This window comes from Ahaetulla prasina, chromosome 16 (genome assembly GCF_028640845.1).
Source record: "Ahaetulla prasina isolate Xishuangbanna chromosome 16, ASM2864084v1, whole genome shotgun sequence".
NCBI lineage: Eukaryota > Metazoa > Chordata > Lepidosauria > Squamata > Colubridae > Ahaetulla > Ahaetulla prasina.
Genome location: NC_080554.1, coordinates 2,815,001 through 2,831,258, shown reverse-complemented (window position 1 = coordinate 2,831,258; position 16,258 = coordinate 2,815,001). Strand labels below are relative to the sequence as shown.

The window sequence follows — 16,258 nt, the reverse complement described above, 5'->3', positions numbered from 1 at the left end:
TGCTTGCTTTCTTTTTTTTCACACATCTTTTTTTCTTCCCCCCCCCTCTCTCTTCACTTGCTTCCCTTCCCTCCTTCAGGGTCCGATTGCCAACACCCGTCTGTTTGTGAGGGGTGCCAGCGTCCCATCTCCGACCGTTTCCTGATGCGTGTCAACGAATCGTCGTGGCACGAAGAATGCTTGCAATGTGCCGTCTGCCAACAGGCGCTCACCACTAGTTGCTATTTCCGAGACCGGAAGCTTTACTGCAAGCAAGACTACCAACAGTAAGATCTTTACCCTTACTTATTTATATTTATTATTATTATTATTATTTTACCTTTACCTTTTAGCCACTGGAATTCTTCACCGCTGCCTTCCTTGGTTTGATCTCATTTATAACTGTATCCTGGTGGAAGGGGGCAGTAATGGGAGAGGCCTAACTGAAGCGGTGAAGGCGAAAATTGAGAATTAAGCCCAGCTTTTCGGATCAAAGAGCTGTAGCTCCGCCCCTTTGCTTTAAAGCCCATTATTGCGTCATCCATCCATTGTTGCTTTAAAGGAACTCAAGGCTTTTGAGTCTCTCGCCATGCTGGGGCTGAACGGATTTTCCCCCGCCGATCTCTCTTTATCCTCCCCTCCCTCTCTTTGACCTACTCTGCTGGCTTGTTGTGTGCAATTCAAACAAACAAACAAACAAAAAGTCGCATAGGGCAAGAGTCTCCAAGCTTGGTGCCTTTAAGACTTGTGGACGTCAACTCCGAGTCCCTCAGCCAGCAAAGCTGGGAATTGATGCCCACAAGTCTTAAAGGGACCAAGGTTGGAGACCCCTGGCGTAGGGTATTTGGGGTGGATATTGGAGGTTGGATCCTCGAAAAATGGTTTGCGTTCACAAGTGTTATTTGTGGTGTGTGTGGTTCACTCGGCATATATGTCATTATATATATTGTCATTTATTAAGTATTCCCCAGCTTATTATTTTTTTCAAGTGAGTAAGAGCTGGATGTCTTTGTCCTTTACTGGGGGGTCTCCGATCCAGCTTGGATCATTTTTTTGTATTTCATTTCTGGCAGATTTGGGCCACTTCCTAACTCAAAATCCTCTCTGAATTTCTTGCCTTCACCTCGGATTATTTTTTATTATTTTTTCCCAAGGGAACAATCTATAGCCACTGCCTTTTTCCTTTCTGTTCTCTCTTTCCAAAAAATCCGCCTCTCCTCAATTTTCTTTCAGGTTGGGCCTATTTCCAAATCGATCTCTTGCTTCCTTTTCATGAAGCAATTCAAATCTCTGAAGGAGGGAGAGGTGGTTTAGAAATAGGGAATATAAATAAACAAATACAAATTTTACTTCTTCTTTTTTTAAAAAAAAGCTATTTTATTTTTGGAAGCAAAATATATTATAAACCCTTTTCCCTTGTTTGTCAACAATCCACCTGTGGGGGATTTTATAACTGCAGTTGAAAGTCCTATCCAAATTTTGTTATGGTCTTTCCTTTAACAAAATAAAATAAAAACAGGGGGACTCTGCAAAGGAAGGGGTTATTATTATTATTTTTCCAGCCTCTTTTTAAGGTTGGTATTTTGATCCTTGCAGTCTTGGGTGGAAGCCGCTAAAAACTGTAAACTGTACGGGGAGAAACCAGCATTGGCTCTCGAAGGAGCAATTAATCACCATCATTTTAGCTCGCATGCAAATGCATTTGGAGGGGAAAATAGGCGTTGCATATTCCCAAGGAAAGTTGTGCAATAAAAGAAAGGTTTCAGGGATCTTTTTTTAAAAAAAATATTATTATTTTTTAAAGGAACCCTTCCTGAATATGGTGCTGAAAAAAATAAGAGCACGAGGGGCTGTCTAAAGGAAGAGTTGGGTGGGTAGGTAGGTGAAAAGACGACCTTCTCCAAAATAAACTGCCTATGACTAAAAATGACCGGTGCTGGATTTTTTTTCCTCCCTTCAAACTAAAAAAAAAGTTTGGCAGTCAAGCTAGAAATGGGGGAGAGGCGTAGATTCTCTGGAATCCATTAGATTCTCTGGAATCCATTTCCCCAAGATCGATGGCCAAACAAAAGCCGCGTCTTTTTTTTTTTTTTAAATATTTTATTTTTGTAATCACGCATCCCTGTTTCATTGTGATGTTTGCAGGTAAATTAGACTTTTATATATATATAAATAATATAAATATATATATATATATTGTTTTCCATCTTTCTTCTGTTTAAACTCTCTCTCTTTCCTGTCAGCCTAATCGGGACTCGGCCACACAAAAATTAAAGCCTTTTTTTTTTCTTTTTTCTTTTTAAAAACGACCCGATTCGCGAGTCGCCCTCGTCGTCCCCCCCCCCGTCACCCCCGATTTTAACGAACGAGATCGGGAGAAGGCGCCTCCCTGAATGCGGATTCGACGCGTGGCTTTCACAGCCCTCCAAACCGAATCGGTTTTCAACGTCTTTCGGGAATTCACTTCTATATTCCAAACACTCTAAAGCGGGAGCTGGAAAGGAGTGGGGTGGGGTGGGGGTGGTGGGACGGCTGTTAAAAGTCTCCCCCCACCCTCCTTGGGTAAAACTGGCGACGTGTTTAAGGAGGGGGGGGACAGACACCCCTGGCTTTGGTCATGCAACGTTTGCAAGAAAACAACCGAGCTCAGAGAGCACGGAGGATTTCCCCCTCCCACCCCACCCCCCACCCCGAAAAAATTCGGCCTTGCAATCCGCGCCGGTTCGGCCGGAGGGAACGAACCGGGGGAGCGGGGAAGCCGAGCTGTTGCTCGGCCCGGCCGTTGCCAGGCGGCTTGAGGCTGCCCGGTGAGCGCGTCGGCGTGGAGAGGCGACACGGTGGCTTCTTCGTTTGCTCGCTCGAAGGGTGGATTAAGAGTCGGTGCTTCACAGCCAAGAGAAGCCCCCTCCCCACACGCTTCCTTCACCAGGCCTGGGGCTTTTTTTATGGGGAGGGAAAGAAGGAGCTGGCCTTTCTCTTTCCCCTGAAGAGATCCCCCGGCCAGCTATCTTCTTCTTTCTCTTTCTCGCTTTCCTTTTTCCTTCCTTCCTTTCCTTTCCTTTATTCTTTCCTTTTTCTCATTCCTCCCTTTTCTTCATCTTGCTTGTCCGTTTCTCTACTCCTTACCTTACCTTTCTCTTCTTTCTTCCTTCCTTCCTTCCTTCCTTCCTTCCTTCCTTCCTTCCTTCCTTCCTTCCTTCCTTCCTTCCTTCCTTCCTTCCTTCCTCCCTGCCCCTTTCCCCATTCTCATCTCCCTCCGCCTCTTGTCTTTTTGCTTTTTTTCTTTCCTTAATTCCATTTTCCTTTTGTCTCCTTCCTTCTTCCTTTCTTCCCTTTCTTGTCTCCCCTCCCTTCCATATTCCCCCCATCTCATTTCCCTTTCTTCTTTCTCCCTGTTGTCTTCCTTCTCTATTTCCCTTTCTCTCCGTCCTTCCTTCCGTCATCCATCCATCCCTCTTTTCCCCTTTTTCATTTCCCTTCCTTCCTTTGCACTCGCTTTTCTTTTTTCTTTTCTTTTCTCCCCTCTCGTCTTCATCCCTTTTAAAGAAAGCGCCCTTCGATTTCCCATCTCTATGAAAATGTTCCCCATCCATCCCATAGTCGTAGCTGGTAGACAAGCCACCCTCCCCCCCAAAAAATTACCCTCTTTCGGGGAGCAAAATTGGACATTTTTTCCTGGAACGCTCTCTAAGCGTTTGACCGACTTGAGAGGGTGGCGTCGTTCTATTTCCCCCCCCCTCCCCGTATTAACCTGGAAGCCGGCAAGAGATTCTGAAGAGGCGCCTGCCGTCGAAGTTCGCGGGGGGGGGAAAGCGCGATTACGCACCTGCCGCGGGGGGGGGGGGGGCACTGTGAACGCCGCTTTAGGTGGACGTGGGGTGGTGGGGAGCGCCTTGGAGAGCTGGCCGGCTCCCGAGGTCCGTCCTTTTGGGTGAAAAACCCCGTGCGCTCTCGGTGAAAACCTAGCTAGGGCGCGGCGCACCGGCTGCGCTTTCCCGAGTTGCTGACATCCCGAAGGAGATTCGGTTTCAACGGGCCAGGGTAAACCCCAGGCGAGCTTCTGGGCCTTTCCCCCCGCCCCCCAAGGGAGAAAGAAGGTGGGCCTGAGGCCAGAAGCTGGCCCAGGGCTGTTGCCTCCGGAAACCCCGGGAGCGAAGGCCAGGCGCCGCGTCGCCGTGGCCGGCCAGCTTTCTTCGCATTGGTGCGCAAGCCTTTGGCTGAGAAGGGGCCGGCTTGGATAGCTGGAGGGTCCCTTAGTGTGGGAAACCAAGAAGCGGAGAAGGCTGAGGACCTCTGAATGGCTGTTTGGTGGTCGTTTAAAACAATAATAGGAGCTGCCCTCACCATTAGGATAAAGTGTGCCCTTTGCGCTTCTCACTAGAACGGCTCTTTTTCCCTAGAGGTCCACCCCCAAACTGCCCGGAGTAGGGCGACTGAGAAGCAGCTGGTGTCTGTCCAAACGGGTATTACATCCAATATCCACCAGTCCTTCAAAAGCGGAGCAATTATTCATTGACAAGCCTTTGGCTTAAAACCCGGCGAAGGCTCTTCATTTCGAAAGCAAACAAAACCAGCCTGAATTAGATGCTTGGGGCTCTCCTTTGGGATGCTCTGGGACGCGGTTCTCCAAGGAGAGGCTTACCATTACAAGACACTAGTCCTCAGGATGTCAAGAACAGGAAGAACAAATTTGAGAAAGTTCCATTTTAGTCTTGCAGTTCTCCCTTCCTTCCTTCCTTCCTTCCTTCCTTCCTTCCTTCCTTCCTTCCTTCCTTCCTTCCTTCCCCAGGATCGTGGAGGGGGGGGGATGTCCTTCTCTTATTTAATTTAATTTAATTTATTTATTTATTTATTTATTTATTTATTTATTTATTTATTTATTTATTTATTTAAATCTTCTAGTTTTAGACATTTGCTCGTTCTCGATAACTCGGCTGATCCTTCAGACTGACCTAACGTCACAGCCCAGCCAGTTAAAACACGGACCAGATTTTGTGGTTCCAAAACTGCGAAGTTTGTCAACATAAGGGCATTCCATTCGTCGCAGCCAATTTCTCTAGTTCAGGGTTGCATAAGCTATCATTCTCTGGTTGGCTAGCAGGGAATAATAGTTTCCCACTGAATTTTGCAAGCCTTTACACTCCGCATAAGCCGCTATTTAAACTGAACAGAGACCTCACTACGAAGGGGGCTAATAATAATTCTCAACCCTTGTAAAATGCCAAGCAGTGTTTTCTGTGCAGACCTTCCAAAATTTAGGATGTATGATCGGACAATGCACGGAAAGCTTGTCTAAAGTTGAATTCCCAGGCTGGCTTTTGAAGCGGGAGGGGGAGAAATCTCCATAGGGCTGCAAGACATGATTTGGCATAAGGTGGTTTTGTCCTTGAAATAAATAAATAAATAAATAATAAATAAATAAATAAATAAGTCACCGAAGCCCTTTTTGATTTATCTGGACATCTATACTTCGCTTGGTAGATGAGGCCAATTTGCTGGGACATTTTCTACAGCATAAAATTGATGCAGATTAAAATGGGGGGGGGGGAATGAGGCATCCTGTTGTGGTGTGTGTGTGTGTATGTGTCCCACCAGTACATTAACAACACACTCAGAAGTGCTCTGCTTCTTTCTGGTGTGAAGGAATTTAATTCGACTGCAACAAACCGGGATTTGAGTTTAGTGTAATCCTGAATTCTAACTAGGAAATTGGAATTTTTTTCCCCCTTCCCTTTCCTTAACACAAAAATATATACTTTTAAAATAAATAGTTTCATTTCAGTTCTTGGGGCTCCGTAGATTTTCTGTATATGCTGCCTTCCTCCACTCATCTCATTTACTGTGTCCCTCTCCCATTGCCACACACAACAACAAAAACAACAATACATGGCCCTGTAAGCTTTCTAGAACAGTGTTTTTGTTGTGATATCGCACACATTCTCAAGTGTGCACAGTGACAATCCCAATTCCATATTGGCTCTACAGTCAATCTAAGTGTAGGGTGCCCGGGAGATCGTTGTGGGGTTTTTTTTATTATTGATTTAATCTTTTCCCCCGAAACCCCCCCCCACAAAAATCTTCTCTGCCTTTTTGACTTTTGGGCTGCTTCTAATCTCGGCCCCTTTTCTTTTCTCCCTGGCCTTTCTTTCCCACTTCACGCTTGTCACTAAAATTTAGGGCCGTCTTTGTGCCCGGAGTGGGTTAAAACATGGTCACTTCAATCGGTGCGACATAATATGACTTTGCAAGTGGTTTGCCAGCAGACAAAAGGCGACATTTCTGGTTGTACATTAGCTTTTGTCTAACATTCAGGAGGTTTCCCCACCCCCCACCCCCCCGCCATGATCCCCCCGAAAGATTTGGGAGGGTGGGCAGTTAAAGAGACAAACTATGTGCATTTCATAGCAACAACTCCAAAATCCCCTGCTATGGAAACCAGGAGACGGGGGTGTGTGTGTAATTGGTAAGGAGTAGATGCAGAGTATAAATATTGTGGCTTTTTCAAAGTCCTAGAGCTGAATAGTTGGAGCCACGGATGGCTTTTTTTCCTCTCTCTCTCTCCCCCTCTTGCAAATATTGTCTGTCCAAAGTGGACTTCTGTCTTCAACGTGTCCATTTGGGAAAGCTTATGCCAGGGTTGAAAGATGGGCCTTTAAAAAGACATTTAATCCGGAGCAGGGCGAACCGGAGGGTTAAGGGATGAGGCTTTCCCCTTGTTCGAATTGAGAAGAAGCACACGTGCCAATTGCAATATCTCTGAACCAACCAAGTGAATTGAGACTCAATTGACCGAGAGTGAGTGGGAGGCCATATAAATTCTCTAAATAGATAAATAAATACTTTTTTTTATATACTAAGTGGGCAGGATATTTTCCATGTGCCCCAGAGAAGCTCGTGCTAGTTATTTTCTCACGGAGTGTTTCTAAACTGTCAAGTAATTTTTCCTTTTGATTCTCCTTTCTCTCAAGAGCTTTCCTAAAGCTGCAAAATACTTATTGGACCTAAACTTCAGCCACAATCACAATAGTTTGCATAATGTGCAGATAATACCTTTATTGAATTTCAAAGCGGATTAAATACAGAACGACAGTAAAAAGTTAAAAAGGGAAACAAAACAAGAAAAAGCAGAATTATAAGAAAAGGGGGGGGGAGGGGGGGGGGAGATAAGATATGTAAAACTTCCAAGTTTGCTCAGTTCAGATACATAATAAAACAGCTTCTTCCTCTAGGTTTAAGCAAAAATAAAAGTGCAACGTGTAAAACATGCCTAGCAACCCAAAGCAATAAATAATAACACACAATATTTCTAGAATCAAAATTGATCTAGTCATCAAAGCATTATGAGCTACAAACGATCGTCCCTTCTACAGGATTTTTGGAAAGGATCTGGCTGGTTTTAATGTTGTCCCGGTCTTGTTTTTATCAATTTTAGTTTTGACCAAAATCTCAAACTGTGACACTGTTTATGGAGATTCTCAATCATCCAGGTGTTTGTTTTTTGTTTTGTTTTTTCAGAAGCCAACCGGACTTCCTTGGTTTTTCCTTGAAGACGTTTCACTTCTCATCCAAGAAGCTTCTTCAGTTCTGGATGAGAAGCGAAACGTCTTCAAGGAAAAACCAAGGAAGTCCGGTTTGCCTTTTGAAAAAAAAAAAAAAGCAATTTTGGGACAAATTGTGACACCCTTTTCTGGAAAGCTGTCCTTTCAGAGCTGAAGTGATACTTCTGTGTAGCCACATCAAGTCTTTATGGCCAAATAGTTTTCTTAGCATTTTTTCCCCCCTGGTTGTTTATGTTTACTTCTCTGTTCTCCTGCTTCTGTGGCAGCAGATTTCTTGTTTCATTGGAAGATTTATAGACTATTAACAAGCCCTGAATATTTCATTTAAAGGCTTTGCTTCAATTGCCAGTATGCAAAGAGAAAACTTTACCAAATAAAGGAGAATATTTGTAGCTCAGGATTGAAATGAAGAGGAGCCCTTGGTGCTCTTTGAACTTGGTAGTTTTCTTGCAGATGCTTCATTACCCCAGCTAGGTAAAATCCTCTGAAAAAAGTTTTAATTTCTGGGGGGGCAGGAAGGCTAAAAGATTTGGCCCGTTTCAAAATTAAAATATCAAAGTTAAAAGTTGTTTTAAGGAGTGGGGATGGGAGGGAGGAGTGGGAGAGAGAGACAGAGAGAGAAAGAAAGAAGTATTGTTGGAAGGTAGAAACGAAATGTAGAAACCAGCGATCAAGAGTGGCATTTCTACAGGGCAAAATGACCTGCCAGTTACTGTACGTCCTATGATCTCCTGTGTAATAATCTATAACTTTGAAGTAATTGGCTGTGTAGGTGTTAGGAGGAGCCGGTGAATCTCTGACTTGGCTTAAAACGTACAATGGTTGTGTGGGATTTTGTAATCGCTGTTTTGATTCTGCGGCATGCCTGAAAAGAGGTGCGAACAAAGCAAAGATCACAGCTTTACCCTTTGTTCTATAACCTGCGCTGGTTTTCCTGAGCTTTGGAACAAATATCTTTAATTACTGTAAAGAGACGTCCTATTAACTACCGCAGAGTTATTGTCTACTGAAGTCAGGAACATGCAAATTTATCTGTATGGTTTAGATACCTTCGGTTTCTAGAATTAGCCCTAGGCGAAGATTCGCTTCTGAAATGCAGTGCGGGGAAAGTGATTTGATAATGAATTCCATATCTTAAAGGTTGTTACAAGGGATAGTGAGGAAGCCAACACTGAAAGAACAAATGAGATAAAAAACAACAACAACGCAAGTACAAATGTTTTAGCTTTAGCCCGTTCAAAGGTGGTTACTGACATTGGCCAAATATTTGCGAGCTTGCAATTATTGGCATTAACACGTGTAAACAAATATGTATGACAGTTGAAAAATATCAGCAGACACCCGTAAGAAAAACTGGGCAGGCAAAGAGTGTTCTCCCAGCAGTGTTAAAAATATTTTCTCCCTCTGTGTTGTTGTTTTTTTAAATGCAATCTAGAGCTACACATGGCGAAATTCCCCTGGTTGAATGCAATCTAGGTCTAGAATTGGTTATATATATATATATATTTATTTCCCTGGTTGAATGTAACCTGGGTCTAAAATTGGTTATATATATTTCCCTGGTTGAATGCAGCCTAGGCCTAGAATTGGTTAGATATATTTCCCTGGTTGAATGCAACCTAGGTCTAGAATTGGTTATATATATATATATATATTTATTTCCCTGGTTGAATGTAACCTGGGTCTAGAATTGGTTATATATATTTACCTGGTTGAATGCAGCCTAGGCCTAGAATTGGTTATATATATTTCCCTGGTTGAATGCAACCTAGGTCTAGAATTGGTTAGATATATATATATATTTATTTCCCTGGTTGAATGTAACCTGGGTCTAGAATTGGTTATATATATTTACCTGGTTGAATGCAGCCTAGGCCTAGAATTGGTTAGATATATTTCCCTGGTTGAATGCAACCTAGGTCTAGAATTGGTTAGATATATATATATTTATTTCCCTGGTTGAATGTAACCTGGGTCTAGAATTGGTTATATATATTTACCTGGTTGAATGCAGCCTAGGCCTAGAATTGGTTATATATATTTCCCTGGTTGAATGTAACCTACGAGGTCTACAAATGGTCATGTTTCCCAGGTGAGAATTGTCTAGCAGCTCTGATTATTCATCTGATTCTGAGGACTGAGCATCCTTTAGAAGGCCTATCCATACCCTAGATATTTGTAGGAATAATTTAGAGCACCAGCCATTCAATAGGAACTACAAAATGCCCGCCCATCAAAAAAACCATCTCAATTGGTGGAATGTCTTGTCTCCAGAAGTTATGGATGCTCCATTGGTGGAGGTTTTAAAAAATAGACTGGACAACCATTTGACCAGGATGGTCTAGGTTCTCCTAGACAAGAGGTTGGGCTAGAAGTCTTCCAAGTTCTATTTAAAATTGCTGGGCCTATAAAAAATCTTTTTTATTTTATTTTTTAAAAAACAGCTTCCACTTTTCTAATGCAAAGGCTCCCCGGGAGAGAAAAGTCCAGCTCTCCAGGCTGTTTAGCTCCTCTTAAAGCCTTTCTAATTGGTGGAATGGTATTTCCGGGTTGAGCCAAAATAAAAAGATATCAACTTGTTTTGGCCTTTTGTTAGATCGCAGCGTCTTGCCTGACAGGACAAGCATACCTGCTGAGTCGGCTTCTTCTCCCGGACAAGGCCAGAGGATCAGCGGGAGGGGAAGCAAATAAAAGCAAGGGAAGAAATAGCGCCGCCCCCCCCCCCTAAATCAATTCTCCCTCCAAAGTTCCTCCTTTGAAAAATGTAACTGGGTACAGATTAAGCGTCCTTGCTCTCCTAAAATCCCTTTTTCTCGCCTTCCTCTCGTGTTTACTTCCAGCTCCTTGGGAATGGGGACGGTTCTGCTATTCGTTTTTTTTTTTCCCTTTCTAATCCAGTGATGGAGTTTTGCTTCCTTTTTTCCTTCATGACGGGCCTAGAAATTTGGAGTCTCTTGTGGCGGAGGACATTCTCTACAGCCGCGATGGCGAACCTAAGACACGCATGCCAGAGGTGGTACCCAGCACCGTCTCTGTGGGCACGCGAGCCGTCGCCCCAGCTCAGCACCGCCACACATGCATGCCAACCAGCTGGTCTTTGGGTCTCTGCCACGCATGCGTGTGTGCTGCGGGGGGCGTGAATGCATTGCATTAGGGAGGGTTGGGCGTACGCGCTTTGGGCACTCGGTCCGGAAAAAGTCACTGCCCTAGAGAATACATGTTCTAAGTGTCCTCTGTATCCTTCTCCAATCTTACGTGTTTCCTGCTTGGAGCAATATATATATATTTAATTTATATCCCACCTTCCACCCCTCCACCCTTTATTTTTTTAATAAACAGTTCAAGGTGGTAAATGTTCTCGAATGCTCTTTCTTCCTCCTGTTTTCCCCCCCACAACAATCCCGTGCGGTGGGTTTGGCTGAAAGAATGGGATGGCTTCCACGCCTAAGGCAGGACTAGAACTCCCAGCCTCCTCTCCTGGTGATTGGCCCAAAGTGTCCCAGCCGTCTTTCATGCTGAACACAGGACTAGAACTCACCATCTCCTGGTGATTGGCCCAAAATCACCCAGCTGGCTTTCATACCTAAGGCGGGACTAGAACTCCCAGTCTCCTGGTGCTTGGCCCAAAGTCACCCAATTGATTTTCATGTCTTAAGGCAAGACTAGAACTCACCATCTCTTAGTGATTGGCCCAAAGTCACCCAATTGATTTTCATGTCTTAAGGCAAGACTAGAACTCACCATCTCCTGGTGCTTGGCCCAAAGTCACCCAATTGATTTTCATGTCTTAAGACAAGACTAGAACTCACCATCTCCTGGTGCTTGGCCCAAAGTCACCCAATTGATTTTCATGTCTTAAGGCAAGACTAGAACTCCCAGTCAGTCTCCTGGTGATTGGCCCAAAGTCTCTCAGCCAGCTTTCGTGCCTTAAGGAAAGACTAGAACTCACCGTCCCCTAGCTTCTAGCCAGGTGCCTTAGCCACTACACCAAACTGTCTCTTTGATCTTTCCACAGCACCCCGACCCAGATGCTTTTATAATACTAAACCTGGAAGTCAGAGCCAAGCTAGGACAAATATTCTTTGGAAGTCAGATTTGAACACTTCAAATAAGTTGTGATCTCTTGGGTTGTAACATTCTAGCCTTAAGCCCTTTCGTGTGTTCCCCACGCTGCAGAGGGGACAACATTGTAGGGTTAACACCATGACTGCAGGTTTTAGCGGAGTGATTCAAGACCGGTTCATTGATTATGAAGACTGGTCTGAAATGGTGAAAACAAATTTCTGCTGAAATTAATTTGTGGTGCATTTAGGATGGGCAGTGGAAGAATATGAACGTTTTTGTCAAAGCAATCCACCTAAACAGACTTCGACGTTGCGTAACATACAAACTGAGGTTTGGCCCTCATTCTCATCTAAGTGTGATAAAGTAAGTACGATACACCTGCGATACATTTGCAGCAAATTGCATTGAAAGAAAAGTTGTCGGTCGACACCGTCACGTTAGGAATATTAGGTTGATAGCGTTAAGATAAGTTGGGTGCCTCAGTTGTCTTCCGATCTGATTTGCATTTAAGCCGCCAGGGAAAGTGTGCAAGCCTTGTTTTTCCTCGTTTTGTCTTCCTCCCACCAGTTTTTAATAAAAGTAAGATAATGCGGGCTTTTCCTCCCTAATTTTCCTGTTCAGTAAAGCAAGCACATAACAGACTGACTCGAATAACCTGGGCGGTAATTACAAAATGCAGCCCTTTGCTTGATGACTTGGGTGCGCAGCAAGAAAACTGCTTAGGACCACATTAAATGCAAGATGTTTTTCAGCCAGGGGGAAACGTCTTGGCTTCGGCTGCTGGAATCCGAAACATATTCTCTCGAATTCCGCCACTGGGATAATTTTAGGAGAAATGAGGGTCGAAGAGAAATTTTTTTTCTTTTTTCTTTTTTTTTTAAAGGGATGGAATGCAAGTGACTTCCAAGAATGGCATTCTTTTTACAAAATAATTTAAAAAGACGAGTAGGAGCTTTTTGGTATAAGGTAAAGGTAAAGGTTCCCCTTGCACCTATGTGCTAGTCATTGCCGACTCTAGGGGGCGGTGCTCATCTCAGTTTCAAAGCCGAAGAGCCAGCGCTGTCCGAAGACGTCTCTGTGGTCATGTGGCCGGCACGACTCAACGCCAAAGGCGCACGGAACGCTGTTCCCTTCCCACCAAAGGCGGTCCCTGTTTTTCTACTTGCATTTTTTTACATGCTTTCGAACTGCTAGGTTGGCAGAAGCCGGGACAAGGAACGGGAGCTCACCCCGTTACGCGGCGCTAGGGATTCGAACCGCTGAACTGCCGACCTTCCGATCGACAAGCTCAGCGCCTTAGCCCCTGAGCCACCGCATCCCATCCCATTTTGGTATACAGGGGGCCTTTATAACCATTTGTTCAGCGACCATTAAAGCAACACTGAAGAAAGCGACTCTTGTGACCGTTTTTTTTTTCGTGCTTGTGACCGTTGTAACATCCCTGTGATCGCAGGATCCAAATTCTGACGCCTGGGCACCGACTCATATTTTTGACGGTTGCAGGCTTCCGGGGGGAGTGGGTGTGTGTGTGTGTCACGTGATTCCCCTTTTGTGACCTTCTGATGAGCGAAATCAACGGGGGAAGCCAGGTTCACTTAACAACCGTGTTGCTAACTTCACAAGCGCCGTGGTTCACTTAACAACTGAGACACGAAATGTCGTAAAAGGAGGCCAAACTCATTTAATAACCGTCTCGCTTAGCAACGGAAATCTGGGGCTCCCTTATGATTTATCCTTATGATTTATATTGATATATTGATCATCATTTGTGTTATAAATGTTGTACCTTGATGAAGGTATCTTTTCTTTTATGTACACTGAGAGCTTATGCACCAAGACAAATTCCTTGTGTGTCCAATCACACTTGGCCAATAAAAATTCTATTCTATTCTATTCTGTTCTGTTCTGTTCTGTTCTGTTCTGTTCTGTTCTATTCTATTCTAGTTGAATGTATCTTTTATTTTATGCACACTGAGAGCATATGCACCAAAGACAAATTCCTTGTGTGTCCAATCACACTTGGCCAATAAAGAATTCTATTCTATTCTATTCTGTTCTGTTCTGTTCTGTTCTGTTCTGTTCTGTTCTGTTCTGTTCTATTCTAGTTGAATGTATCTTTTATTTTATGCACACTGAGAGCATATGCACCAAAGACAAATTCCTTGTGTGTCCAATCACACTTGGCCAATAAAGAATTCTATTCTATTCTATTCTATTCTATTCTATTCTATTCTATTCTATTTGAATGAATCTTTTCTTTTATGCACACTGAGAGCATATGCACCAAAGACAAGTTCCTTGTGTGTCCAATCACACTTAGCCAATATAAAATTCTATTCTATTCTATTCTATTCCTTGTGGTTGTATGTCGAGGACTGCCTTCCTTCCTTCCTTGGTAAATGGAAGAAGACAGACAGAAGAAACTTTATTCTGGTCATTACAGTGAATGGAATTCTTGCACTGAATTCAAAGGGATGTCGGAAACAGAATTTATTGCCAAAATTTCATTCCTAAACATATATATAAATATGAGATTCTTTGATAGTATCTTCTTGCATGATGCATATGTTCCAGGGGCAAAAGCCTGCAAGCCAAACTCAGATGCTTTCCCGTTGACGATGAAGCGTCTTATGTTCGTCCCAGTTAAAGCAGCTGGAATGAGCCCTGAGCTGAATGTGCCTTGAGACGTTGCATATTTGAGCTTTGCCACTGGACTCAAGAGATACCAGATGCGCAGTTTGGTTCCTAGAAGCCACGTTGTGCTGGACGTCTCAAGAGGGAATTCGGTAGCTGGAGTTGACCCTGGAATAACCTAAATCCCCAAAGCTATACAAGTTACAAGGGCTTGTCAGCTTAACCAAACGCTTTTGCAAGACACTGTTGTGCACTGATGATGTTGCCTAGTTGGGTCATGAAACGTCTGCAAGAAAACAACCAAGCTCAGAGAGCACCTACAAATATTACCTTCTATTGTGCATAGTCTAGGCTCTCTAAGGTGTTTGGAGGAAGGTGCACAACTGAGGAAGTCTGAAAGGCACGAGGTGTCTTTTTTTTCAAGTGGCCGTTTATTTCTGCTGTGGTTTGACTCAAACAGAAGACCATTTTCTAGATGGCTTTGAGGTGGTCCAGGGAAGCCCTGCCAGGATGTAAGAGGGAAGGGAAGAGATGGGTTCGCCATCCCAACAAAAGAACTGAACTGATGTTTAGATGATCTGATGGGAAGCTCAAAGTTTTGGAAAGGTGAAGGGGATGGCTTGACCCTAATTGTTGTTTCTCGTCTTTGGGTAGGGTGGAAAAAACTATGATGCAATCAGAGATTCTGTTAAGGCAGGGGTCAGCAACCTGCAGCTCTGGAGCCGCATGTGGCTCTTTCACCCCTCGGCTCCGTGTCGCTTAAAGTATGCGTCAAAACTGCCAAAATGTGACATCAACCGGCACGCGATTTATTGAGCTTTTGAACCCTCGGTAGGCCAACCATGGATAAATCCAAGAAAAAAAAAGTTTCAGAACATTTAATTCAACTACATTTGCTAGTTTTGTGGCCGCTCAAGAAATAGTCAGGCACGGGAAGGGTGTTGTGGCTCCCGGTGTTTTATTTTCTGTGGGAAACGGGTTCCAAATGGTTCTTGGAGTATTTAAGGTTGCAGACCCCTGTGTTAAGGCATAGGGTCTCCAGCTTGAGTAGGGGGTTGGACTAGAAGACCTCCAAGGTCCCTCCCAACTCTGTCATTTTGTTGAAGTTGGGGAAAGTACGTTCTGCTTTGCTTCCTTCCAACTGCTGTGGATTTTTACCAGCCCAGCAAAACATTCTACCATCTTGATTTAGGAATGAGTCCTTCCTTTAAGTCTGAACTTAAAGAAGATTAGAAAGATTTAGTAGATTTAGATTAACGGATTCAGGTCTACTAATTACTCATAAGGTGGCAACTTTTCCTTGAAGGTGATGTAGGTGTTCACCGAAAGAATTCTGCTATTGGCCCAGAAAATACAAATGGATAAATTTATTTATGTTTATGACTGTTCCCTTCTTTAATTGTAGCTGTTCTTTTTCCTTCTGCTCTGTCCTGGGTTTTCTTTCTTTCTTTCTTGGAGTGATTTCAAAGGTTCAGGTTACATAAACCTGATGGGTTATTTTATTCTCCCCCTCCCCCTCCCTTTCAATGTTTCCCCGAGTGCAAATATTTGGTATGTAGTTTTGCAACCAGAAAAATAAAACGTGCTGTTTCTTGGAACAATGCGATGGGAGAGATTAAAAACATCAACTGATTTACCCAGGAATTTCATTTCGGAAGTAAGGAACAGAGATTGTCTTCGGTGGGGTGTAATTTTTGAAGATGTTGAACTGGAATGAAGGAGGGTCCATTCTTATAGACTTATAGGTGAACCAGTCCCTCTCTCTCTCATTCTGACCTGCTTTGCAGGGTTGTTGTGGTGCTCATAAAACGAAGGAAGGGTCTAACGTCGGCTGTCTCCAGCCGATTAAGAGAAAAAAGCTGACTGTGGGTCTAACAAATGGATGAACGTTTGAAGTTAAAAAGAGTTAAAACATTGCAAAAAAAAATAAAAATCAGCTGCTTCTTTGTGAAGATTCCCGGATATGTGGATTCATGTCGGTGCCATGGTGATGTTACCAATATTTTATTACCCTTTTAGTA

The 16,258-nt window shown here is 43.6% G+C and overlaps 1 protein-coding gene across 5 annotated transcripts in view; it reads left to right on the top strand.

Moving 5' to 3' along the window:
• LMX1B (LIM homeobox transcription factor 1 beta) overlaps nt 1-16,258 on the top strand; it is a 162,270-nt gene that overhangs the window by 31,630 nt on the left and 114,382 nt on the right. For all 5 annotated transcript variants that reach the window (XR_009152311.1, XM_058159487.1, XM_058159486.1 and 2 more), the window contains exon 2: nt 80-266. Coding sequence is in view for 4 of the 5 variants with exons in the window: in XM_058159487.1 (XP_058015470.1) it covers nt 80-266 (187 nt within the window). In the remaining variant the exon portion in view is untranslated. The remainder of the gene's footprint in view (nt 1-79; nt 267-16,258) is intronic.